Source organism: Pundamilia nyererei, unplaced genomic scaffold (genome assembly GCF_000239375.1).
Source record: "Pundamilia nyererei isolate P.nyererei 1_Seehausen unplaced genomic scaffold, PunNye1.0 scaffold00045, whole genome shotgun sequence".
NCBI classification, from domain to species: domain Eukaryota; kingdom Metazoa; phylum Chordata; class Actinopteri; order Cichliformes; family Cichlidae; genus Pundamilia; species Pundamilia nyererei.
This window is the reverse complement of record NW_005187446.1, coordinates 1,431,468-1,457,461: the sequence shown is the minus strand read 5'-3', so window position 1 is coordinate 1,457,461 and position 25,994 is coordinate 1,431,468. Positions and strand designations below refer to the sequence as shown.

Here is a 25,994-nt window from a genome sequence, read left to right as displayed (position 1 = left end):
GCAACGAATAAGCATAAGCAAGGTACTAGACTCAACTTACCACTACCTGCCTTGTTCTAAAGCTTTTACCACTACACACAGGAGTTATTCATGGTGTCACTGTAGTTCACAAATCCCAAAACATCCTGACTGCTTAGAAGAACCGCAGCATTTGCTTGATGAGAAGAGTGAGTCGCAGCCTGCAGAGTGGTTTTTATCGGTGTCAGATGAGGAGAGAAGTGACTGATGAAAAGAGATAGCTGAGATGACAGCTATTTGACGGGGGGGGACAGGAGGCGGTAGACATGTAAAAGAGGATGTAACACGCTGGGAAAACACAAGTCAAGAATGAGTGAAACAGAGCTTGAGGTAAGATCTCAATAGCAAAGTTGGTTATGTTGTTACCAAGCTGTTTTAGGCTAATGTGTATGTTGTAACTGCTGGAAACAAGGCCGAGTCGCTGTGCCTAAGAAATATAATATTTAAAGAATGTGACTTTGAAAGGGTGAAGTCTGCAGTCTCTGCAAATTAGACTTAAACTGCTCTGTGCAAAAGATTGTGCTTAAATAAAATACATGAAACTCATTAAGTTGACATACATGCCCACCTAATGAATTTCATGTCATGTGTAGCTCTTGATCACGCATTGTTACTGTTAAAAGTAGTTTTTACGTAGAAAAATAAAAATCACTTCAGCTGCGCTATTGAATGTCTACGGGTATAAGCAAGTATTTTTAAAGTTATTTTAAAACCACTTAAAATTTAGCACACATTAGCGAAAATGAGTCACTCTTCCTTGTTTTATATTTTGTTTCCAAGGGCAAAAACTTCCTTTTAATTATTTATAGTGGTCTTGAGCAATAGTTCTCCAGGCTTTCTGAAGGTCTGTCTTTGGCCATTGGCTGCTCTTTTTTTTTTTTACTTATTTTCATTCCAGTCCTTGTACCTGTCATTTTCAGAGCAATGCTTCTTTTTCTTTTATTTAAGTCACTTAACATTGGCCGAGAAATCACTCAAGCATTAAAGAGGCAACCTAGCAAATAGCCCATTTCCTTAATAGCCTGCTGAAAAAAAAAACAAAGTGTGTTCCCATTTCTATAGTTAAAGCCACAACAAATGTCAGAGAATTCACAGGGATAAAGCAGTAATTTTTCTATTAACAAGATGATTGCAGGAGGGCTATTAGACAAAGACTTGATATATATTGGCATGGTGTCCAGGGTATCCTAAAAGACTTTCTAAAACTGGACAAGCAGGTTACAAAAGATCTGACACAGCACCTGAGAGATACATCTGTCTATTTAGCTGCATCCAGAACCTGGGAGGGTTCAGCCTTCCCCTCTACTGCAACTGCTCACTCATTATCCCCACCAGATCCTGCAACAACTCGAGTCTGACCGACAGCGACTGCATATGTCATACTCTAACATCGAGCACCGAGTAAAACCAGTGTGGATGAAACATCGAAAATGGCTACTTTTCCTCTTAAGCTGCATTTTACTTGCTGGCATGGTGGGACTAATCAACCATCTGTCTCACCATTTCCACACTGGTAGGAGTTCAGAAAAACACACCAATACGAGACAATGAATTCACAATTCTGCCATTTTGTCTGACTTTTGTCTCACTCTTTCCTGTAGTTACTCCGTGTCTCTCTCCTGCCTGTCAGTGGGCTTCAGCCCGTCTCTCCACATCTGCTGATCCCTTCACGCAACCCTGTGATTACTTTCTGTTCACATGTGGATCAGACAGACTTTTGCTGGACAGTGAAAGGCGACAAAGAAGTCATGGTTTTACTTTACATGCAGAAAACCAAAGAAAGTCTGTGCAGTCAAAGCAGGAAGACGGAGGACTAAGAGAGAATAAAACACTGAGCAGAAAAGCTGTGTTGCTGCAGTATCTCAAGAAGATTTTAGGTATGAGTCTGTATTCAGTGGGAATTTTTTTTAAATGTCCTCTCTTGTGTGTGACTCCTCATTTCATGCTGCCTTAACAAATGATCTAAATAGTTTCCTTTTTTTTCCGGATCTGTATGTCAGAAACAGACAGCGGGATGAATAGTTCAGCAGTGCAGAAGACTAAAGGATTCTACAATTCCTGTCTGGATACAAAATCTATAGAAACTGCTGGCGCAGACCCCTTCCTCTCACTCATAAAGAAAGTATGATACTCATATTCCAAACATAGCAAGCTCTTCAAATCACACTTAAGCTTAGATCGGTTATCATATGTGCTCATAAGACTTAATTACTTAAATTACCATTATGAACATTATCCCATTAAATTTTAAAAAACAAACAGAAACCATTACCAGTTTTTTAATGATGCCTGTTGGCCTACAGGAGGTGCTGTAACTACATGAATCACTGTCATAACCTTAGTTGAGGTCAAAAAGAAAAACAAACAGTTTAGCCGAATTGTCTCCTTTGTAGTTCTACAAGATCTAAAATGATTAGTCAATTTGTAATTTGACCAAATTTTGCAAAGTCCATCTTCTAAAATGACAGCGATTGCTTGTTTAACACTCAATATCTGCTGCCCAGAAGAATCAATCAGTTTAAAAACATCCCCTTTGGGTTCAGGAGACTCCAAACTGTTTGGTTACATTTTTCCCCCAATTTCATCTACTAATATTGTTTCACTGTATCTTCTCCGTACGCAGCTGGGAGGCTGGGCCGTATCGGGGCAGTGGAATCAGACCGATTTCAACACCACCTTGGGATTGCTAATGAGAGACTACAATACCTTTCCATTCTTCAACATCTATGTGGGCAAAGACCCTTATGAAGCAGCACGTGGGATTAACAAAAAATACATACAGGCTAGTATGAATTAAGATGATTTAGGTTTTGCTGCTCTGAGAGCTGCCAGAGCAATGTAAGCTTTGTGTTTTTGCTTTAAATCAAGTCTCCTCTTTGCCAACAGATTGATCAACCTGATTTGTTGATCCCAATTGAATGGAACAGCAAGACAGAGAAGTCTAGAGCTAAAACTGAGGTTGAGTATCCTTGTTGATTCAGGAAATGTCTTTAGAATCAGAATCAGAATGGGGTTTCTGATTCTGATTTCCTGAACCTTGTTGATTCAGGAAATGTCTTTAAATGAATACAAAAACATTTATCCATCCAACTAAGGCCTTTCCTTTTGTCCTGTCTCTTTTATCTAGACTCTACGTCCTTTCTTGGCCTCGTGTCAGCAATACCTCAACCTGCTGGGTGCCCCGAAGAGCAGCAGCTTGATCCATGTGGGCTCTTTCGTCTCTCTGTCCTCTCAGCTTGCTGTGGCATCTTCACCCCTGGACTCTCGCCTGTCCAAAAGTCAGCTCTACCAGCACATGACCATCAAAGAGCTACAGGTAAAGGATTTATGTTTCTTTGTGCTGTGCTGCTCTTCTGATAGAAGCAATGTCGGTGCATACTGCAGAGACAGAAGTTTTACCTAAATCAATTACAGATGATACCATTATACTGTACGTACTATTAGTTAGTAAAACGTAGCTACAAATTAACTAGAAAAACAATGACAACTATATTTTAGCAAAAATGCAAATACATAAATAGGACTGTACAGTAAGGATGCTATAGTGCATGTGTTTAGTGATATTTGGTCCACATTAACTTGAGTCAAGTTTTTGTATGTTCTAAACACCTTAATACCCTGCAGAGGTCACCAGTCCATCACTTAGCGAGCACATAGAGGCAGAGAATCATCATGCTCACACTTAAACTGAAATTAAACAATAAATACATTTAATTTAAAAAACAACAACAACACTTTGAGTACCTGTTGTCTGGATACATGTGATAACAGTATTTTTTATATGGAAATGTCCCTACAGAGACAAGCCCCTGCTATTGATTGGTTGGGCTGCCTCCAGGCTGCTTTCCATCCCCTGCCCCTCAGCGCAGATGACGATGTCCTTCTGCATAACTTACCCTACATCGTGCAGATGTCCAACACCATCATCAAATGGCAGAACAAGCCTGAACTGAGCAACAGGTACTGTAAAGTGACATAAAAATGACAAGCACATCCTTTCTCTTTTTTATGCTTATCTTTGTTGCTGGGTCATTTGTTTCCACTCAGCGCTCCCCTTCATACTTTTATGGTCCTCAATCTTCTGCACACCCTGATGCCTGCCATGGACTCCAGATTTTTTGAAACAGCAAAGAACTTTTCTATGGCTTTGGGTAACACTGAAGAGGTTAGCCGAATATGCTACAGAGGAAAGAAAAACTGGATCTGTGAATTGATTGGTTACTGTAATATCTTTATATTTTGGCTTTCCACCAGGAAGCTCCTCGCTGGAAACACTGTGTGCTGGAAACTGAGAGAGGATTTGATTCAGTTCTCACACATCTTCTCAGTAAAGTGACAGCACAGAAGGAGGTGAGGAGACATCTTGAGACCTAATGAATTCAATAGAGAGAAAAGGTTCTGTCTGATAATCTGTCATTTAACTCTCCAATAGGCAGAGAAGATTATTCAAAGTGTTTTTCACTCCTTCAAGTCCAAACTAAATGAGTTTGAGTGGACAGATCAGACATCTCGTCAGCTTGTCATGGAAAAGGTAACGAGTGAAGAATTTGTTTTCTTTTTTAATTTCTTCAGAAACGAACGATTTTTAAGTTTGATATTTGTTAAACGATTCTGCAGGTTGATTCTGCTATTCCAAAACTATGGACTACAAAGGAGCCCTCTAGTGAAGCCAAGCTTGACCTGCTTTTTTCGGAGGTACATCAAAAACCTCTTGGTTTAATGTCTTGATGGCATTTATCTATGTGGGACTTAAACTATATCTCACTCAGTGCTGTCAGAGAGAACTCTTTAGGATCCCAATGTCCATCTAAGTTTTAATTTGATCTGTTTGGATCTCACTTCAGGTGAAAATTCGCCACTTAATTCAGTAGCCTGTATGAGAGTCGAGCCAGCCTCCCTAGTTTTATTAGTTTTTAGTTTTATTATACCACAGAGTGACAGGTGGTGTGGAAAGGGCCCTCCACTGGAAAATAATGAGCTTACGCCCCAACATCAATGCAGTCTGCACCTGTTCGGCAACATTAGGTGGAAGATTTTTGAAGGGTGATGGATTCCCTAGATTTAATAGTGTTGGCGAAAAGGGATTAAACAAATTTGTGAATCTCTGTCCAAAAATTTGGTGATTTAGGACGGCTGCAAATCATGTGGGTCAATGTGCCCACCCCAGTCGGACATTTCCAGCATTCGGGGGTCTGTATGAGGTTCGCCCTGCATAATCTGTTGGTGACCACTAAATTCGGTGTAGTAGTTTGAATTAAGTTAGTCTTGTTCTAAGTTCCCTGGACATCTTTTTAATATTCTGTAGATTCCTGATCAGTAAGCGCTACACTAAGGTCAGTTTCCCAGGCTCGTTGCAGGGTGGTGAGCCCTTTATCCATGTGTTTTACAAGCACTGAATAATATTTAGGGACCTCACAATTTCCCTCAAAGACTTTCCCAACATAGGTGAGATAGCCTATAGTTAAAGCAGGTGTGGAGGGAGATCCAAAGATCATGAGGAGTAGATGTAGACTTAGAATAGCTGCAAATATTTCAAAAACTGTCTCTGTGGCAGCTGAAACTGTGTCTCCCGTCACATAGATCTCCAAGAACAAGAATTCCTCTCTGAACCCAAGTCTCCAAAGAAATGGAGCCTTTTTAATGCTAAATTTGGGGTTAAGCCTTATAGAGGCCTCATTGTGGAGGTGCATTTTCTTTGTTTTCTTTGTATTATTGTAAGGTATTTACCTTACAATATAAAGCGCCTTGAGGCAACTGTTGTTGTGATTTGCTGCTATATAAATAAAACTAAATTTAATTGAATGTTTATTTATCATATAGAAAATCTGTTAATGCCGCAATAATGACATTAAACTAATGGTAAAACTGTTACCACGAATCTCAACTTTTAAATACTATATTGACATCACTGGTTTTGGAAAATAAGGATTAAAAAGTGTAGAAATAAAGCCAAACCACTGACCTTCAAATATCTATAATTTCAGATGATAGTCAGCAACCAAAACTTCTTCTCCAACTATGTCCAGCTTCTATCCCTGTGGCAGAAGAAACGCATTGAAGTCCTGATCACCGAGCCTGAGGATATTGATATGTAAGTGTCAGCTTAAAGCTGATAGCTGCCAATAATCTGGAGTGTGCATTAATCTTTTCACTTTTCTTTTAGACTGTCTGTCACACCATTTCTCTTTGGTAAAAAGCTCCTCTTTCCCATGGGAATGTTTGTACCTCCACTTTTCCATCCAACCTATCCTAGGTAACATATACACTCACTCAATAACTATTAAATGCCTTCCATTGTATTTTTCAAATAATTCCAGCATTGGACTTTTTCTGTAAACAGAGCCATTAATTATGGTGCAGCTGGTTTCCTTGTTGCTAAAGATATCCTCCACCTGCTTCTGCCTGACAGTAAGAGAGATTCACTTTCCTCTTCTTCATTTACTACACAAAAAATACATTTTGCTTTTGTTAGTAATATTATGTATATTTATCTCTGTAGTTTCGTCTCAAAGTAAGACCGTGAATGCTGTGGGTGAATGTGTGTGGACTCACTACCTCACAGTGTCAGAAAAGGCAGGCAGAGGTGGAGGGTTTCCGCTGTCAGCAGCACAGCAACAGGAGGTGTGGGTGCAGTATACTGCACTGCAGGTAGCGCTGCAGGTGAGGATCCATTGTCAGGCTTTAATGTCTGTTTTTAAGGATGAGATCAAGTTTACATGTCTTCGTGTTATCTGCCTTTTTTTTTCTTAGGCTTATCATCAGAATCTAATGCAACAGCCTAATGACACGTCTCTCTCAGGAATCTCATATACTCGCTTGTTCTTTAGATCCTTTTCTCAGGTGATGTACTTTCATTACTGTCTTTTCTTTTTCTGCTTTCCTCCCAGCTACACTTGAGTGTAATTCCCTGTAATGTGATTTATTTGCAGATTAACTGTGAAGCTGATCCATACCGTGACTCCATGCCTTTTAAACCCTCCTTCTTGATCACAGTCATTTGTGCCAAATATAACCTGTGTCCTACAAGCCCGCAGTGCTCCATTCAAACCAAGCAGAATTCATTACAAGCATGCTGACCAGTCTCCTCTGATTTGACATAAAAGGTGTACCTACCATAAGTAGGCTACAACCCAAAGCACACTTATGTATTTGCTTTTGTTGTAATTGTTAGGTTGTGTCTGCATGTTGTATAATTGCGCGAGCGGTTTAGTTTTGTTTGTTTTCATTTTTTGAAAACTGTTGAAACCTTGTTTCCAGCTTTGCTTTCAGTGATGAAAGTTGCCAGAAAAGGGACATTGGATTGAACAACAAAGTTCTCCTACTTAAAGATGATTTTGTTCATTTAACTTTAACCATCTTGAGTGGAAAAAGTAAAAGTTAAATTCAAAAATGGCCTCTTATTTTAAAATAAAATCATCCGAGATGAGTGGGAAAATGTATCTTTGCTCAAACTTCATATAAATAACATAAACGTGTAAAAAAAAATCCATGAATTCTGAAAAATATCCCCACCTGACCCGCAGCGTATCTTCTGATTTCTGTACACTAACTTTAAAATGTAAAACAGTTCTGCAAATTGAAGTACATAATTGTATACATAAGGAATCAAAGCTAGAAGATGAACCTATCAAAATGTAGTTAGTAGAAGCCATATGCACCCATCTGTCCCACATGGTAATATGACCTGAGAAAGATGACCCAAAATTTCCTCTAGTTATTATTAGAAAACACATAAAACATCAGGATAGCAATGCTTGTTTCTCTTCAGGGGTGTCAAACATAAGGCCTGGGGGCCAGAATCAGCCCAACAAAGACTCTAATCCAGCCCATTAAATGGCTTTGGAAAATGTGAGATTTTTAACTGTATTTTAGAGCTTTTCTTCTCCCATGGCAATTCACACTACACCAAAATGATTACGTTATAAATTTATGTATTTTACACCTTTATTTCTTATCATTTAGGCCCAAAGAATCATCTAGAGAGATTTCTTTCATTTACTACAGCAGCATTTCTTTATTATGTAAGTGAGGTGTACTTTTAAAATTGCACTTTTTTTCTTTTTCTTATATAAAATCATTTGACATCCCTGCTCTACATCACAGACATTAAACTAGTGCAATTTCACTTTTTAAACTAAGATTTATCCCATGATGTTGATGCTCAAAGTTGCTTACACACACACACACACACGCACACACAAAATATATTGAACAAAAGTTAGACTTTGGCTTCAGAATGTTACACTTGGAAGTGGGTTTAAAATTAATTTGGCTTCATTTAGGTGAGCAAACATGTGTTTTTGAGCCCTGAAATGCAGTGACTAAAAATATCTGGTTCATAGTAACAATGTTGCTGATAATCAGTGTTTGTGTTTATTGTACTTTTCCATCCAACTGCTTATCCAAGGATAGGATGGTGGGGGTGCTGGAGGCAATTCCAACTCTTATGAGATGAGAGGCAGCATATACCCTTCACAGTCTTCCAGTCCATCATAGGGCTAATATAGTTACACTCAATTCAGAATGACTAGTTAAACTGACAGGGATGTCTTTGCACTGTGGGGGGAAGCTGAGGCACCAACATTTCTGTTCCTATCATTTATTTGTCTTTATCGCCTATAGGTACATGTCATGTAATGTCTATTTTCATCAAATGCATGCACTCAAAATAAAGTAGTCAAAAAAACCTACTTATTGATACTTGAGTGGACCCATCAATTATTTTGAATAACTTCCTGACTCAGTTAAGGCTCTGGACCAGCAACTGAAGAACTGTTATTTTTCAAAATGTCACAAAATCAGCATTCCTATTTTAAACTCTGACCAATACCTGTCAGTGAAACTCAGTAGAGGAGTTTCCATTATTTCTGATTTCTTCCTTAATTATGAAATAGTGTGTAAACCTCAAAAAATGCGGAGGAAAGCCACTGTTACAAACCCCACGCAGCTGAGTGCACTGGGAAATGGTGCGAGCGAGAAGTCAGGAGAAAACACACATTTGAAGGTGATAAAACAGATAGAAAGACCTTCTAAAACTCCAGCTGGGAAAGGCCTCGGAAAAGCAGGAGCCAAACGTTTGGGCCGACTACTGAAACGAGCTATCCCTAACCAGGATGAGGCGACAGGAAAGGCGAACGCTTCTCTTCCCAGTGAGTCCCTTACGGTTCAGCTAAAGCTAAGCTAATCAGCCAACTGCTGAGGCTAGCTAAATTAATCCAAATTAAGAGTTTATGTGTCTTTGATTTTAATTATTTTTAAATCTGCTTTAGATTTCAAACAATAAAAAATAATACTATGACACAGAATTTATTCCCAGGGTCTTTCCTGGTTCAAAATGGGTGGGGTGGGGGGGGCTATGCATTTTAGCAGCTGTTGATGAAGATGTTAAGATTTAGAGTACATAAAAGGGTCAGCTCAGTTTGGAGACAAAGTTATAGAGGCAAGGCTGAGAAGGTTTGGACATGTGCAGAGGAAGGATAGAGGATATACTGGACAAAGGATGCTGAACATTTAGCTGGTTCATAACAAAATACAACAGTGAGAATGGATGGAGACATTTGTACTATACTATAACTGGTTTGCACTGATCTGTGATTTGAATGTTATTTTCTTCATTGATTTTTCAGAGACTCCCGTCCGGCTTTTCAAGCATCAGATTCAAACAGAGGCTGGAAATGCACCCAAGACAAATTCCGCAAAGCCAACCTCGCCTCACATCTCCCAGCTCATCCTCAGTGTGGTTTCCCAGTGCAAACACAGAGGCGGCATCTCCATGGCAGAACTCAAACAGATGCTGGCAGCTGGAGGCTATGATGTGGCCAAGAACAACAGGCGAGTGAACATAGAGACCAAGAGGCTGGTTAACAACGAGACACTTGTACGAACTACAAGAAATGCATCATTCAGACTCAACCATAAGGTAATGCACCTTTAATCTTTGGTAACTGGTATTAGTTCAACTAAATGCAGCACTGTTGCGTGTAAGTTATGCATGTAGCTTATTGGCATTGTGGCTAAAAAGTGATTTTCTTGCCCGTGTGTTGCAGTATTACAGTGAGATTCTCAAAACAATTTCATGTCACATTAACTTTTACCCCCCGAAAAATAGAAGCTGACAGACATAATTCAAGTGAGGACGATCCCAGTGAAGACTCCAAAGCCAAAAGCAGAGCTGAAGCTGACTCCGAAAACAGCAACAAGCAAATCCCCCAAAGGAGCAGAGAACCAAAAGAGACGAGTATTAAAGCCAAACCAAACCAAACCAAAGAGCAAATCACACCAAACAAGGGCAACACCTCGAAAAGTTAGATCACCCAAACTAAAACCTAATCCTCGCAGAATGGCGGTCACATCACCCAAACTAAAATGCAAGCCTCGCAGAATGGCGGTCACAGCGCACAAACTAACACGTAAAACTCGCAAAGCGGCAGCCAAATCACACAAACAAAGAAGGAAGACAACCAAAGGAAGAAAATCACTAAAACCTGCTGGCAAGAAACGCAGACCTGCAACAAACAGGGGCGCACGAGTTCGAAAGGTACCGAGGAAGGCTCAAAAGACTCGGAGACGCCGACCAAACCAAGTTCAAAATCGACATAAAAAGCAAGCAAGACGAAGGCTTCCAAAATCAAAGTTGAGATCGAGGAAAGGCACTTACTACTACCGCTAGGCTGAGTCTTCATGGTAAACAGTAATAAACAGAACCCCTTTTAGCATCCTGAAATACACGTAGTTCTATGTTGTGTTTGTGTTCCCATATCATTTTTTCTTCACTTCACTGTACAGACCATAGATCGCATAAAACATGGACAGTTTTCAGATACAAGTTCTGAAAAGTGAAGCTTCAGTGGAAACTTGTCTTTCTTTTAAATGCTACTTGGATGTGATACCTGTGGTTGCAAACATATCATGTATTGAGGTCAGACCGACATGTGATCATTAACCATGTGATTGCCATTTTAAATGGGTGATAATGTAGGATCAAGTGAATAAGGCTTCAGTCACACGAGCCTAGAGACAGTCTGTGTCTACCTGGCAACCACCAGTTGTGATTGAAAAATGAGTATTCCCTGGCCTATTATGAATGGTTGTTGAGGTTGATGGCAGTCTCTGGGACATTGATTGCTAAAGTCCCCGACACACAGGCCTACAGGCTGTCAGTGATCTCCCTGGCAATCACCTGTTGTTAGGGAAAAAGGGTATATTTCCAGCATAAACCTCCTTGTGAATGCTTTGATCAGCAGCACATTTTTGCAGTTTGAATGGAAGTGATGAACTTATTACCTTCAAAGTAAAACTTGCACCCTTTGAAATATATTGGCTGCAGCACTGAGGCTGAACTTTATTCTGAGGGCAAACATTCGCCATTTCGTGTTGCATTCTTTCAAGTTTTACTACTGCTAGACTAGTAGTTGGCAAATGCTGGCAGATAAACTAAAACTGCAGGCAACCATGGCAATCTGCTAGTAACCAGACCAACGTGCTTTTAATGCAGCACCTTCTTTGCAACTGATTTTATCCTGGGAGAGACGGCAACCTCGAGAAACCACTGTCAGCCAGTTGGAGAATACACGTCCCTAGCAACCGGTGATTGTATGACACCCAATATGGACTCTAAAAGCATTATGCACATGATGTCACTTGAAAAACCTCACTAGGAGACAATTGCAAAACAGCTCTTAGACTTGACCTCTGAATACTATCTTGATGAGTTTATGGGCTGAGTCATGAGGCTTGGGTCATGTTGAATAAAATGTTATGTCATTTGTCAAACTGTGATCATTTCAGAAGGGAGTATTTTTCTGGTATCGTGGTTTCACAGTCAATTCTGTCTCTCATTACATTATCTTGATGCTTCGAAGCAGGACTTTATAATCAGTGGGTGACATCAAAGTAGCGATGTCCATCTTGTAGTTTATGGTTGTCTATGTGTGAAACTTTGCACAAATCAAGAGCAGTCGTTATTTAGTCACACATTTTAATGTAACTACAACAATCCATAATCAAAACTGCAATTTATACTGGTATAAAAATAACTGCCATGCTCCTGCATGGAAAAGGAACCAATGTGTCTTCCACATGGTGCTCACATGCCATCGAATACATATACAGGACAGTGTATAGCAGGATAGAACATTGGGCATCAGTGGACACTCAGTCCAGTATTTCTAGTGCACTGAAATAAAGTCCATATAGTCAACTGTCTCTTTCCAGTCAGCATCAGCACTTTTCTATCCGTCACAGGATGCCCCACACCTCCTCAAAGGCAGAGCACATCTTGGCACAGGTCAGTGCTGCAGACAGGGGGTAGTTACTGATGGACACTGTCTTCTCTGTGTAGTCCACGTTAACCTAATAAGGACAGAGACATCAGTAACACACAAGGAGTATTTGACATAACTGTAACAGACTAAAAGAGTCTGTAAAAGAGAATGCCTCAATATATTTCTCACCGCTCCATGTGCGAATGCTCCAATCACCACTGCAGCTGGTCCCTCTGGTACCAAAGTCCGTGGGCACACGGCCTCTCCTGAAGAGAAGGAGGTGCTGATACGAGGGCAGCCGGGAGGTAGGTGATCAGACACTGGATTTTTAATCATCCTCAGGAGCTTCTGAGGACCATCAGCAGCCCTGACACTCAGCTTGTGCAGCAGCTGAACTAAGAAAGTAGAGAGAAGAAAGAAGAATTAGGAGAACAGTAATGGAGTGAAGGCTCACTTAAAGCCAGAACACATGGGAATAAGACTTAAGTACAATGCCTACAGCATGATCAGTATGTGTATTATCCATGCAGAAAAAAATAACAGTTATAGTTTACCCATAAGGCCACAGAAACGTGTGAATGTTCTTGGGATGCGGGTCTGCGGGTTGATCTCGATTAAAGCGTTTTTCTCTGTGTGGATGTAAACCTGCAACAGCCCCGCCCTGTTCAACGGACTGTCCATCAGCATGAGCAAACACTGGAAATACACAGTTCAAAGTTAAAACCATTCATACAGCCCTTCATCACAAACATGCCACTACGCTTTATATAAGAAAACACAGACATAAAGGATAAATAATAAAAAACACTCTAGTTAAGTTTCAGACTTGATGTATTGATTTTTATTTCAATTTAATTTTACAATTTAGTTTCAGATTGCCTGCAAAGTATTTTGTTTCATTTTTCAGTTTCCTTATTAAGTGTTAGGCCAAGATATAAAAAGTTCAGGTAGGTAGGTATTACAATACAAACAAAAGGCAACTGACTCACAATCATGTACATATCCCTGTCTCAATAAAATGCGCACAAAAGCGGCTCATGTCTGTTGTCCTACTTTTATTTTTGATAGTTTTTTTGGTTGTTTTTTTCCTAAAGTACTTCTTACACTACTTCATATTATTCTTACACTACTTAGTACTTTTTATTCATACTATACTGTTATATATGTGCACTATTCAGATTAGTGAAATATTACTGATGCAGTAGTATCAAAAGTCAGCTAATGAAACATGCTGGTTTTGTTTTTGTCCCTCAGTTACACTGTAATAGTTCCTAAGTAGTAGGATTTGAGCAGGTCCAGATGTTAGGGATGTTGAGTCAATGATACTGTATTTCTGTAATTATTAAAAAAAAACAATATGTCACAGATTATAAATATCACAGACTAAGACAAATTAATATGAATTAAGACCACAATACTGTGCATACAATAAGTACCAGAGTAAGGAGCACTAAAAAGTAATCATAAGGATCTATTTATTTCTAAAGGGGACTTTTGGAAAGCGTTAGATCCCAGAAACCATGCTACACAAAAAAAAAAGAAAGAGAGAAAAAGATATGAATATGCTCTTTTAGCGCTTTGATTCATACTGGGGGAGGATTGCTCCCCAGATTACTTTTTAAATGCAGAAATAAAACTAAATGACAGGCTTGATGCTCAGTACTGTGCTATCAAACATGCACAGTGTGTTTGATAGCACATAATTACAATGACTTAAATGCAATGAAACTCCACTCTGGTTAACTGTGACAGACTGACAAACACAAGTGACGAATAAGGCTGTACATTATTATTGAGGAATGAGTGTTTACCTGATGTGTGATATCTGGTCTTATTTTTCCGGGATCTCTTCCACTTTTGATGATCATATTTTTGTGTTGGTCGCAATTTAACAGCTCAAATGTTTTCCCGACCTGAAATATGAAAAACAAGCCAAAAGCACGTATTAACTCGCCTTAAGTTAAGTTATTATTAAGCATCGTTGTTGGTGTCACTTCCACTAAAAACGGGTAGGGGTTGCATCACAACAACGCGCAAAGACAGCTCCATAGCGCCTTACCTTCACCGTCTCTAACGACGCTCCCTCCAGAATAACCACCAGCCTCCTCTCCGCCATGCGGTCGTGCAGGCTGCGGAGATGTTTGGCTGGTTTAGGTTCATATTCGTCCAAATGTTCAAGACCACGCTTCTTCCCATTACCCGCCGCCATGATGCCTTCCTCTGGACTGTCGCAGGAAGTTCACGTCACTGCAGAGGTGCGCGTTCACAGGTGAGTGTATTGCACATAAAAATTTCATTTGTGGGGTTTTTATGAAGGTAGCTAGATTTTGAATATGTAAGTATGTGGTAAAAAAAAATCAGTCAGTTTTATCTTAATAAAATAAAACGTGTTTCCTCAGCGCCCTCGTTCTGCGCGCGCCACCCTTTCGTCACTATTGTGCGCCGGATGTCACGCTACAACGTGTTGAAGGAAATTTCACGTGTAGAAATTTTCGTCCTGCATCGCTCCACAATCACACTATAATTAGTGTCTGCGGACCTTAAAGTATCCGGTTTATTGGTGAGTATTTGAAGAATCGATGCTGCGATTCGCGCTGCAGCTAAAGAGCGGTTCAGTGGCGATAAGCTTTGAGTTGTAAGGGTATACTTTTTAAAACTGCGGTCAGGTAATGGCTGTGAAACTGGTCACAAGTTTTTAACGAGGCTGTTTGATAACAGTCTGATCATACATTAATATTTAAACAGTTTAATCCCCAGCAGATGAAGTGGGAGAATTTGTAATAAACGATTTATCATTTGTTATAACCAAACATATTTATTACTGTTTCAACAGTATAGAGACCCTCTCTGTAACACTACATAATTTAATCACTGCTTATAATTATAAAGAGCATTGGTTGTGTTGGAGCTGAATTTATTGTACTGATGTTGGACGGTTTTCTTTCCCGCAGATCTCCATCCAAAACAGTTTTACTTTTTTTCTTCAATGACGCTCCTCTCTTTTACATATACTGTATTTTTTGTTTTGTCTTAGGGTTTTAAAACACTCTTGCTGTGTTTTCTTTTTCAGACTGTCTGTGTAGAAGGAAATCATGGGTCGGAAGTTGGATCCCTCCAAGAAGTTGAAGAAAGGTCCGGGTAAAAAAACCCGGAAGCAGCAGGGAGCAGAGACAGAGTTGGCCAAGTTTATACCTGATGGTAACTATCCCTTTCCAAGTCAAAAGTTTCTGTTTTGGAGGTTTAGTAAAACACGCTGTCAACATTGTGTTATTTTTTTATATTTAATCTTTGCAGAGGACACTGGATCAAAACGTCTCTCAAGTAGAGCCAGAAAAAGGTAAGAGGTGGACTGAGGATGTAACATGACATAAAACAAATGTGTTTACAAGCTCCTAATTCATGTTAAAATGTTTCAGAGCTGCAAAGAGAATCCAGAGTTTGAAAAAGCCCAAAGATGTTGCTGAGGAAAAGCCTAAGAAAGGTAAACAATTAACTTTTGCTCAGTCTGGTCAACGCATGATTTAAATATTTGCCCAGATGCAAGCATGAGATTGTTGTTTTGATGGACCATCCTTCTCCAGTATCATTACAGCTATGTAAGCAGTTGTTTATTATTGATTATCAAGGGCAATTATGGGAATATCAGCAAGGGATAATGGTCCAAGGTGAACAGCCAGACTAAATGTGATTCATAAGCCTTCTATGGAAAAACAAGGATTGAAACATTTTACTTCACCCGGATTGAGGTTTCCGCGGCTCGTTGGCAGCATCTGCTGTTCGTCCTCTTGGGTCTCACCACCTGAAGGAGGGGTCCAAGGGGTTCAGTGCTATGTCGATCAGGAGGTGGCCTTGTTAGTCTAATCCCAAGTTACTGAAACTGGTTTGTTAACCTCAGAATTTTGTTTATGAGTGAAGGGAGACAGGAGCAGGAGACTAGCAGAAGTATTGGTGCGTTAGCAGTTATGCAGCTCCTGCACTGGTTTACTGTTGTGTGAGCTTTGGGTAGTGACTGAAAGAATAAGATTGGTGATATAACCAGCAGAAATGAACTCCTTTTGAAGGCTGTCTGGACTCATCCTTAAAGTTCACGGTGAGAAGGTTGGTCATTCAGGAGGGGTTTTGAGTGGAGCCATTATTCCTGCACATGGAAAAAAGCTAGTTGAAGTGGTTAGGGCATCTCACCAGAAAGACTCTTTGGCACCTCCTAAGTGAGTTGTTTCAAGCCCGTTCCACTGGGAAGAGGTCCTGGAGCTATCCAGAGGCTTTTGAGCTTGCATCTCTCGGCTGGCTTGCTAACAGCTTGGTCCAGTTGTCAGTCCATTCACAATCCTGATAGGAAAACCGAAAGGGAATGGAGGGAGGGATGGATGGATATTGATTATTAATGCATCTTGTATGTGTCATGATTTCAGCAAGGAAATAAATGAATAAATACACATATATTTACAGTTTTGTCTTTCTTACTTTCTCCCTAAAGGGTTCACAGATGAGAACAGCAAATGGTTGAAACCGTCAAAGAGGAAGCGCAAGATTGATGAACAAGAAAGTGAGGATGACAGTGATGAACACTGGGAAGAAGAAGATGATGAGGAGGAGGAGGAAGAGGAAGAAAAGGTTGTAGAAAAGAAGGGAGGCAAAGACCAGCAGAAGAAGGGTGTAAAAGGAGTGAAAAAAGAGGCCGATGATGATGAAGGCGATGACGATGATGATGATGATGAAGGCGATTATGATGATGATGATGATGAAGGCGATGATGATGATGAAGGCGATGATGATGATGACATGGTTGATGACTATGGTGTTCAGGATGACAGTGATGAAGCAGCAGAAGATGACAGTGATGGAGAGGATGTATGTGCTCTTTCTAACCTTTTTTACCCTTTTTAATTTATTTATTTTTATTTTTTTTTAGTTTTATTCAGAAGCTGAAACGAAATATTCTTCCAGCCTTGAAATGTGAAGTTTGAAGCCTCATTTTATTAGAAAATTTTCACTTATGAGCTACAAAATCGGGAGAGTATTCTGTTTTCAGTGGCACTAGGCCTTATTACAGTTACATTTTTAGGAGAACATTGTAGCAGAGGCTGGTTAACTTAGAGCTTTTTTTTTCTTTTTTTTTCTACCTCCAGCTTCTTCCCATTGAACGTGCAGCCAAGAAAGAAAAAAAGCAGAAAAAGTCCAAGGCTCCTGATAGTGATGAAGATGACGATGATGAAGAGGATGAAGAGGATGAGGATGATGACGAGGAGGAGGAGGAACAGGAACAGGAATCTGATGCTGACATGGATGAAGAAGATGAACTAAAAACAAACATTGACGAAGAAGATAAATTCAGGCTTCCTAAACCAGAGGAGGGTGAGTTTCTGTGAAGTTTTTGTCTTTTAAAGCAGCAAATGTGCAAAAAGAAATTCTCTGATTTTCTACAAACAATCAAAACGTATTTTTTTGGTCCACATTTTCTAGGACTTCTGCCTCTAGATTTGAAGGCAATCTATCAGCGGATAAAGGACAACATTGACCTCCTGTGCAATTTCTCAACAAAAAGAGAGGAGGGGAAAGACCGAGCAGACTACATCTCACTTCTGAAAAAAGATCTCTGCACCTATTACAGCTACAACGAGTTCCTCATTGAAAAATTTATGGACCTATTCCCTCTTTCAGAGGTGTGTTTTCTTCCGTGCATGGTTTTGGTTTGTTTTTTGGGTTTGTTTGTATGTTTTTTCATTAAATCCTGATTTAAAAGAATTCATGGATGCATTGATTTAAACATGCAAGGTCTAGCTGAGAATATCTATTTGACTTCAAACATTATATTTTCTTTCTGCCTTACAGCTGGTTGATTTCCTCGAGGCCAATGAAATTCATAGACCTGTCACTATTCGAACCAATACACTGAAAACAAGGAGGCGGGACCTTGCACAGGTAGGTGCCTGATCTTAAGAGACATGGACAAAATTGGCATTTAGAATGTTTTAACAAGTTAAAATACATAATGTGTGTCATGACTGTTAGCTATTTGGTAGTTTATTGCTTTAAAGATTGTATCTGTTGTGATATAGAATTGTTTTTGTTGAACAAAAATTTGGCAGCCAGGATGAAGGATTCTGTACTTAGGTTAGCATTTTCAGAAGAAGATCTATAGAATATTACATATATATTATATGTATTAATGGATTTACTGTTGATTATGGAGTTAAGAAGCAAAGTCTCACAAGCCTAAAAAGCAGTCATTGACATCTGCCAATGTGATCAGGGAGAAATGTGCTGGATGTTTGCTGGATGTTGGTTGCTAGGTTAAAATCTGTTCCACAGAGGGAGTGGTGCCATAGGCCTCCTATTGAGGGCTGTGGTCACCCTTATTGTGGGAGGGGCCAACTTCTCAAACACTCACCAAGTTGTCATAAAAGGAAAAACTACTTAAATGACAGGAGGAAACTCAAGTCTTTACATATTGAATTCACTTGTTTGTGCTTTTCCTTGTTTAGGCTTTAATCAACAGAGGAGTGAACCTTGATCCACTGGGGAAATGGTCTAAAGTGGGGTTGGTTATCTATGACTCCTCAGTACCTATAGGTAGGTTTCAAAAGTTATGTAAGTGACCAACTTAAGCAATTAAGGATGCTATCTGTGTGACTGCAGCTTCTTTACATGTTAACTAGGTGCAACTCCGGAGTATCTGGCCGGTCATTACATGCTCCAAGGAGCCTCCAGCTTTCTGCCAGTCATGGCGCTGTCTCCACAGGAGGGAGAGTTGGTATTAGACATGAGCTCAGCTCCAGGAGGAAAGACTACCTATATTGGTAAGATGTATTGCCTTTATTGCAAATTATGTTGTCATTTCACCCTTAAAAATAGTGGAGTCCTTATGCAGATGTTCTCACCCTTAGCTCAGCTGATGAGAAACACGGGGGTAATAGTGGCTAATGATGCCAATGCTGAAAGACTGAAGAGTGTGGTGGGAAACATCCACCGTCTGGGGGTCACCAACACTGTGGTCTGCAACTATGACGGCAGAGAGTTCCCAAAGGTATCCTGTCTAAATGTGTAGATCACCAATATCTGTGGGGTTAAGCCTTATTACAGTTCCAATGTTTTGACCTGTTGGAATTCTGCTTTAAGGTCATGGGTGGCTTTGATAGAGTGCTGCTTGATGCACCCTGCTCAGGCACAGGCGTCATTGCTAAAGATCCAGCTGTGAAGACGAGCAAGGTAAAAACCAAGAAAGAAACTTTTTCTGTCTTTATATACACACACGTCTGTTTGCTTTAAGTAGTGTGTTAATACTTGTTTCTTTTTGCCCTTCTGTTCACTGACAGGATGAGGTGGATATCAATCGTTGTGCTCACTTGCAGAAAGAATTGATTCTGTCTGCCATCGACTCGGTCAATGCTGATTCCCCATCGGGAGGATATCTGGTCTACTGCACGTGTTCAATAACTGTATGTGGAAACTCTGAATTTCTACCAAATTTATGTACAAACATAGTAAATATCAGACGAGCTTGGTAAGTGATTGCATTTTTTTCAACTAGGTGGAGGAGAATGAATGGGTGGTGGACTACGCTTTAAAGAAAAGAAACGTCAAATTAGTTCCCACAGGACTCGACTTTGGCAAGGAAGGCTTCACCAAGTAAGTTGGATAACCAGTGTTATTATTTTAGGAGCAAGTAAGAAATTGAATAAAACATGAATATTTTCCTTCTTTTAGTTTCAAAAAGTTCAGGTTCCATCCAACTCTGCGACTCACGCGACGATTTTACTCTCACTCCCACAACATGGATGGATTCTTTGTGGCCAAGCTGAAGAAGTTCTCCAACATTATTCCAACTGCACCACCAGGGAATGGTAAGAGTTTTTGTCATAGCTTCATGCCTACGTGTATCATGATATTTTCCCTTTCATCACTAAGTAACATCTGTCTTTGTTGTTGTTGTTGTAGAAGATGAGAAGGCAGAGGCTCCTGAGACGACAGCGGCCACAGAAGCTCCTGAAGAGAAAAGGTCCAAGAGCGACAAGACAAAGAAGACTGTCCTCAACAAGGCAGGCGGCCTGAAGCAAGAAAACAAAGCCAATGGAACAGCAGTCACGAAAAAAGCAATCATCAACTCACAAGGCAAAAAGGAGTTGCATACTGGACCAAAAAAGGCAAAAGTCGCCAAGATGGATGGAGAAACTGTGAAGGGCACAGAAGCCAAGAAGGCAACAGATGATGGTAAAGCATCAAAAGCTGACACAAAGGAAGGAAGCAGGTTTGAGAAAAAGCAGGCCACAAAGAGGAAAACACCCATGAAGGCCAAGAACAGAATGGGGAAGAATAAATTCAACAAGTTGAAGCACATGTTGCAAAAACAATAAACAAAAGTGACAGTGTGTTAAATGCATGTTTGGATTATATTAAAGCTTTGTTACACACCTGGATCCACCTCTGTCTGATGAAGCTGCTCTGTTTGTGCAGCAATTGTGTCAAACGTGATTGTAACATGGCTGCGTGCTGATGATTGGACTCTCAAACAATGCTCCTACTAAAGCTGGAGCTTTCTTTTTTTTTATTTCTGTATACAGATTCAATGCTTTCCATAATCCTGTGAGAAATAAATCTTTTAAGAACATTTAATACTGACCTATGAATCATTCACACACAAAAGAGGCACCTAACTCAAAGGATGAAACAGTGTTGTGTCCAAACATATCAGATTATTCTCAAAAAGCTTGTAGTTAAAAACTTATTTTAGTGCAGTGTGTCCTTAAAAAAAATTAGAGGAAATTGGACAAATGGAGGAGTGGTGGGTATAAAAAAAATCTACTGCAGATGAACAGTGTTTAAAAGTAATTTTCTTAAAAAACTAACAAATCCAGCAAAGACTTGACTTGGGACCTGAGAGGTCCTTCTGAATCCATCTGTTTGCTGAAGGGGCATCAGAAGTCTCAGCAGTTCTCGACGGCCACCGTTCCATTGTCTAAAGAAGGGAAATGGGGAAAAAGCTGAGGTATGCCAAATTAGACAAGAACTGGACTGAAAATCAGTGGAAACCGGTCTTAGAGACTCACAAATCCAAATTTGAAATTTTTGGTTCAGATCATCACCACTTATGTTTACATGTGTTCCAGTAAATTGCTGCATCTATTTCACATTTTCAGAAAATATAAAGACATTTCTTGTAATATGTGTTGTAATTTCACAAGGTTGTTTCATTTATTTATTTTCATTCAGTCACCTAAAGACGTTTATATTTTTATTCTTTAGTTGAGATTAACTATAATAATCTTGATAAAAATACAAAAGACCATCTCTAAACGGAGTACATCTTGGACGCTCTTGCATACCTGTTATTGTTTATTACCTATATGATAATTTGAGTATTACACCTGTAATTGGCCGTACTTTGGATGGCAGTTGATTCTTCCTTCGGTGTTGGGTGCGCTCTGGAGATAACCAATCAGATCAGCTCTATCTCGGTCCGGAAGCTGTGTTGTTTACATTTTCCAAGATGGCGGCGGGAATGTATTTGGAGCATTATTTGGACAGTAAGTGAATTTGCATGTGTTTCTGACGCATTGAAAAACATTCTTAGTCGTTTTATAGTTTAATTTCTTTGTGTAGTGTATCTCCTGATCAGCTTCAGCGCGGAAGGGAATGTTCTAACGGTTTCCTAACGGTTAGCGGTTTAGGCTCAGTCTATTTGCTGGAATAGCGCGTCGCAAGGGAGCAAAGAAAGGCTCGCAAGCATCCTGTATTGCCACTACTGGCACAAGTTAAATGCAGTTAGCATTCATAGTCAGCTGTATTTGTGCCACTTGTTGTTTAATGGGGTGTTTGAGAATTTTAAAGCTTAACCGAAAAAGCATCACTTCAGACATTAGATTGAGCTAGCCAGTGTTGTTATTTCATTGTTTTGTGTTGATGTCTTAAAAATCTTTGTTCTCCTGCCTTCCTGCCACACCAGGCATAGAAAACCTGCCCTTCGAGTTGCAGAGGAACTTTAATTTGATGAGGGATCTAGATCAACGCACAGAGGGTAAGCTCAGTGAGCACGGATCTTCATTAACCCACAAAACACGGTCCTTAAATGGAGGTAAATGGGTTACCCCCACACAGGGACCCCAACGAAAGTCCGAGGAATCATTAGATTACTAACGAAAAAAAGCCCCTAATTATAATAATAATAATAATAATAATTATTATTATTATTATTATTATTATTATTAGTCTTGTTCTTCTTTAACACTTGGATGTATTTTTATTTAGTGCTCTTACATTGACACAGCTCGAACCCTATCTTAATGTGTGATGAGGAGTCACATAATAACATTTTTAAGTCATCTTTATTTAAATATTATTTTTAAACCCCAAAACAAATAAATGATCAAAATAAAATAAATAAAAATAATATTAATAATAATAACAATAATAATTATACAGAGTGAAAACAATTAGGTGTGTTATTATGTATTTATATGTGCTAAGCAAAAACATTTTTAAAGGTTTGGTTGTGGTTAGTGCTGTCTACTTACAGCAAGTAGGTCCTGGGTTTAAATCCAGTTGAAGTCCTTCTGCCTGAAGTTTACATGTTCTCCTCGTACTTGTATGGGTTCTCTCCGGGTGCTTTGACGTCTTCCCACAGTTCAAAGACATGCATGGAGTTAGATTAATTGGTGATTCTAAATTTGTTGTCCGTCTGTCAGTGTTAGCTGTGCAAATAGAAGGGCGAGCTGTGCTGGGTGTATCCTGCTTTTGGCAGCTGGGATAGGCTCAAGCCACCCCAGCAACCAGAAACAGATAAGGAGAAGAAGATGAATGTATAGAACCCAAAAGTTTATTAACATTTTTGAAGCCTTAAGATCATAATTTACTGTTTTAGGTTGCTGGTTTTATGCTTGTTAAATAAGAAAACTGAATATCCAATTGTGTTATTTTCAAAAACATTTTGACTTATTTGTGTGAGGTATTAAAATTATCTTTGTAATTACAGACAGCGTTGTTTAGAAGTTCTTCTCATCTTTTTTTATTTTATTTTTATTTTTATTTTTGTTTAGATCTTAAAGGCCAGATAGACTCTCTGGCTAAAGAATACACTGCCAATGCCCGGACTCTCTCCTCTGAGCAAAAGCTGTCCATACTGAGGCAGATCCAGCAGTCATACAGTAAATGCAAGGAGTTTGGAGATGACAAGGTGCAGCTGGCCATGCAGACCTATGAAATGGTTGGTATCTTAGAAAATAAACCTATTTTAGATACATGTTTATTGGGAGAAAATAACTTGAAAAATACACTGCCCTGTATTTAAGTAAGCATGGCCTGAATTTTGTGTAGGTGGATAAACACATCAGACGTCTGGACACGGATCTGGCTCGGTTTGAGGCTGACCTGAAGGAAAAGCAAATCGAGAGCACAGACTATGATTCCACCTCTAGTAAGGGGAAGAAAGGTGGGTTAACACTGTATTTGCCCACAGTTATGTGCTCAGTTAAGTAAATCCAAACTCAATATAATGCGTGTCTTGCATGCTTTTGTAATCCCAGGAGATTCCAGGCAAAAGGAGAAGAAGGCAGCTAAAACGAGGTCTAAAGTGAAGAGTTCAGATGAAGACAGCAGTCCTAAGAGTGCACAGAAGAAAGTGAAACTCCTTCAGCCGTACGTTGTGCATTGTTTTGCTTTTGATGGTCTCGTCATTGTTGTTTTTTTTTCCTTTTAAGTTAGTGTCATACTCTTTTTCTCACATACAACATTTTTTAATCATCAGAGGAGAATTCAACAGCCCTTCTTCCAACTTTGGGAATGTGCACCCATCCGATGTGCTGGATATGCCAGTGGACCCCAACGAGCCCACCTACTGCCTATGTCATCAGGTCTCCTATGGCGAGATGATCGGCTGTGACAACACTGATGTGAGTTTTGTATTAAAATGCCCTCTTACAGTCAATCAGAGGACACATGAGATTGGTATGGACATTTACATTTAATGTTGATGAATGTGTGTTGTCGTTTGTACAGTGAACCTGCTTAGAAAATTATAAAATTTGAAAGGGTACATGGTTTAGAGCACAAGTAATGATTCAGTAAAAGGACTAGATGTTATAGTCTCTGATAATGCATTTCTTTGAATGGAGAGAATCTTGAGGAAAGGCAGCCCAGGAACTTTACCAGCAACACATATCGTTGTGTGCCTCAACTTTTTTGTATTGTATTGTATCTTTATTTCAGACATATACAGAAAAAAAAAACTTTCGGTCTTTTACCCAAGCAAATCTGCAATTTTTTGGTAGATTAGAGATTTGATCTAGATTATCATATTAAGATTTGGGACACATCGTCAGTAGTGGACCTTGGATTCATCAGGTGTTTCGCCCATTATCACTAGACACCCTCGTCCAATGAGGGCCTACCAGGGTTGCTCAGGCCACGGAGTGTGTCACTAGTTTATGTTAAATTGTTATTTCTCTTCTTCTTTCTTCTGTTTAGTTTTCTACAGTTTATTTTCTCCTATCTATTCACTGTAACTGAGAAATAATACTTACCTCTTTAGCATTTATGGAGCCTCACTTCTTCAAAGGGATAGAAAAGGTGATAGAGAGAAGTAAGAGAAAAGGGACAAGATAGGAGAGAGCAGAGAGGAGAGCCGGAAGGGGGGCGCACGATCTGGCTTCCCACACCTCCCTGCCGGATCGGGCTGTACGCTCTTCCTCCCTACTGCCTCCTAGAAAAGGGAAGAAGAGCGGAATATTTTCTTTTCTCTCACAGTTAGCTGGACTGCCTTTGCTGCCCAAGTGAAGTCAGCCCTTTTTAACTGGTCCTCTCAGCAGTGTTAGTTAATTCTCTTATAGCCTGTCGTTGTGCCTGTCTGATCCCAATCTCTCTAAGCAGTTTTGCTGTTGTACTGGCAACAAAGCCCCTGCACCCCAATTCCACCAGGCGCACCTTGATCTTCCAACTTCTGTCCTCTGCTTCAGCTGCCAAGTTGGCATACTGCAGCTTCTTACGCTCAAATGCTTCCTCGATTGCTTCCTCCCATGGTACCGTCAGCTCAATGACGTACGCAAGTTTTTGGGAGTTAGACCAAACGATAAGGTCTGGTCGCAGAGCACAACCAAATCAATTTTATAACCCACTTCAAGTGTCATAATATAAAGGCAAATCATACAGAGTAACAGAAACAAGAACTGGTGTTCTGAACGCTTTATATATTTTCTGGTGTTTTCTGGCTCTTTTCATTGGAGAAAAGAGCATTTCTGTGTAAACACACAAAGGAGGCTGGACCACAGAGAGTCTTGGGATGCTTTCTTTGCAGTTGCTTCATTTAGCTTGTGACAGTTGTCTTTTGGCATAAGATGAAATGTCCCTTTTTATTGTCTTTACTGAACTTGAGAGGGAGATGTCCGGTTGTTTGGGTTCAATGTGCTGTCCTTATCCACATATCCACTGATCCCATTTTGTTTGGCAATAACAAAATTAAATATATTAATGATTGCCCACTTTTATTTGAGTTTTGTTCTGCTGTTTCAATACGAACCAAATTAAAAGAGGTTTGGTTATAGTGAAATACTCACACACATCCCTCTGATGTCCTCGGAACCACCAAACACAGGGAAACAGTTTTTTTTTTTTCATTTAGTGCTTATGGTCGGTATATTTTTAACTTGGCGGCAGTTACATGTGTTTGTTTTAACCAGTTACAGTATGTCAGGGTTCGTACGGGTGCTTGAAATCCTTGAAAAT

At 39.7% G+C, this 25,994-nt stretch overlaps 5 protein-coding genes across 5 annotated transcripts in view; 4 read left to right on the top strand and 1 right to left on the bottom strand.

The window, feature by feature from the left end:
* The first annotated feature begins 258 nt into the window (after positions 1 to 258).
* On the top strand, positions 259 to 8,034 carry kel (Kell metallo-endopeptidase (Kell blood group)). The gene is made up of 18 exons (XM_005731930.1): positions 259 to 348; positions 1,354 to 1,531; positions 1,620 to 1,895; positions 2,019 to 2,140; positions 2,642 to 2,800; positions 2,905 to 2,976; positions 3,146 to 3,334; positions 3,818 to 3,978; positions 4,066 to 4,183; positions 4,273 to 4,368; positions 4,451 to 4,549; positions 4,636 to 4,713; positions 6,003 to 6,109; positions 6,182 to 6,271; positions 6,359 to 6,426; positions 6,518 to 6,678; positions 6,769 to 6,858; positions 6,948 to 8,034. Exons 1-18 carry the CDS (start codon positions 328 to 330, stop codon positions 7,092 to 7,094), a joined length of 2,232 nt encoding a protein of 743 aa, XP_005731987.1. The 5' UTR covers positions 259 to 327; the 3' UTR covers positions 7,095 to 8,034.
* Positions 8,035 to 8,800: 766 nt separating this feature from the next.
* LOC102203627 (histone H1-like) lies at positions 8,801 to 10,745 on the top strand. Its single transcript, XM_005731929.2, has 3 exons — positions 8,801 to 9,167; positions 9,645 to 9,937; positions 10,127 to 10,745. Exons 1-3 carry the CDS (start codon positions 8,930 to 8,932, stop codon positions 10,685 to 10,687), a joined length of 1,092 nt encoding a protein of 363 aa, XP_005731986.1. The 5' UTR covers positions 8,801 to 8,929; the 3' UTR covers positions 10,688 to 10,745.
* Positions 10,746 to 11,978: 1,233 nt separating this feature from the next.
* Positions 11,979 to 14,543, bottom strand: emg1 (EMG1 N1-specific pseudouridine methyltransferase). The gene is made up of 5 exons (XM_005731927.1): positions 14,341 to 14,543; positions 14,093 to 14,194; positions 12,836 to 12,977; positions 12,471 to 12,676; positions 11,979 to 12,369 (listed from the first exon to the last, which is right to left on the bottom strand). Exons 1-5 carry the CDS (start codon positions 14,488 to 14,490, stop codon positions 12,256 to 12,258), a joined length of 714 nt encoding a protein of 237 aa, XP_005731984.1. The 5' UTR covers positions 14,491 to 14,543; the 3' UTR covers positions 11,979 to 12,255.
* Positions 14,544 to 14,710: 167 nt separating this feature from the next.
* nop2 (NOP2 nucleolar protein homolog (yeast)) lies at positions 14,711 to 20,894 on the top strand. Its single transcript, XM_005731928.1, has 17 exons — positions 14,711 to 14,841; positions 15,352 to 15,479; positions 15,576 to 15,618; positions 15,698 to 15,762; positions 16,759 to 16,858; positions 16,976 to 17,132; positions 17,411 to 17,636; positions 17,745 to 17,944; positions 18,114 to 18,203; positions 18,767 to 18,854; positions 18,941 to 19,081; positions 19,169 to 19,308; positions 19,401 to 19,490; positions 19,598 to 19,720; positions 19,813 to 19,910; positions 19,989 to 20,125; positions 20,220 to 20,894. The coding sequence occupies exons 2-17, from the start codon at positions 15,374 to 15,376 to the stop codon at positions 20,633 to 20,635; spliced, it is 2,220 nt and encodes a 739-aa protein (XP_005731985.1). The 5' UTR covers positions 14,711 to 14,841; positions 15,352 to 15,373; the 3' UTR covers positions 20,636 to 20,894.
* Positions 20,895 to 21,678: 784 nt separating this feature from the next.
* ing4 (inhibitor of growth family, member 4) overlaps positions 21,679 to 25,994 on the top strand; it is a 7,639-nt gene continuing 3,323 nt past the window's right edge. Inside the window, exons 1-6 of the mRNA XM_005731920.2 lie at positions 21,679 to 21,805; positions 22,225 to 22,296; positions 23,315 to 23,481; positions 23,592 to 23,706; positions 23,801 to 23,912; positions 24,022 to 24,166. Of these exons, the coding sequence (XP_005731977.1) occupies positions 21,769 to 21,805; positions 22,225 to 22,296; positions 23,315 to 23,481; positions 23,592 to 23,706; positions 23,801 to 23,912; positions 24,022 to 24,166 (648 nt within the window). The 5' untranslated portion in view covers positions 21,679 to 21,768. The remainder of the gene's footprint in view (positions 21,806 to 22,224; positions 22,297 to 23,314; positions 23,482 to 23,591; positions 23,707 to 23,800; positions 23,913 to 24,021; positions 24,167 to 25,994) is intronic.

Coding starts and splice junctions, on each gene's coding strand:
- kel (XM_005731930.1), top strand. CDS start 328: ATGAGTGAAACAGAGCTTGAG. Junction 1,532..1,619: donor GTCTCACCATTTCCACACTG/GTAGGAGTTCAG, acceptor TCTTTCCTGTAG/TTACTCCGTGTCTCTCTCCT. Junction 4,184..4,272: donor CTTTGGGTAACACTGAAGAG/GTTAGCCGAATA, acceptor GCTTTCCACCAG/GAAGCTCCTCGCTGGAAACA.
- LOC102203627 (XM_005731929.2), top strand. CDS start 8,930: ATGCGGAGGAAAGCCACTGTTACAAACCCCACGCAGCTGAGTGCACTG. Junction 9,168..9,644: donor GGCGAACGCTTCTCTTCCCA/GTGAGTCCCTTA, acceptor TTGATTTTTCAG/AGACTCCCGTCCGGCTTTTC. Junction 9,938..10,126: donor CATTCAGACTCAACCATAAG/GTAATGCACCTT, acceptor CCCGAAAAATAG/AAGCTGACAGACATAATTCA.
- emg1 (XM_005731927.1), bottom strand. CDS start 14,490: ATGGCGGCGGGTAATGGGAAGAAGCGTGGTCTTGAACATTTGGACGAA. Junction 14,195..14,340: donor CGTCGTTAGAGACGGTGAAG/GTAAGGCGCTAT, acceptor TTCATATTTCAG/GTCGGGAAAACATTTGAGCT. Junction 12,978..14,092: donor GACCAGATATCACACATCAG/GTAAACACTCAT, acceptor GTGTATTTCCAG/TGTTTGCTCATGCTGATGGA.
- nop2 (XM_005731928.1), top strand. CDS start 15,374: ATGGGTCGGAAGTTGGATCCCTCCAAGAAGTTGAAGAAAGGTCCGGGT. Junction 16,859..16,975: donor AGTGATGAACACTGGGAAGA/AGAAGATGATGA, acceptor TGATGATGAAGG/CGATGACGATGATGATGATG. Junction 19,911..19,988: donor GGCAAGGAAGGCTTCACCAA/GTAAGTTGGATA, acceptor TCCTTCTTTTAG/TTTCAAAAAGTTCAGGTTCC.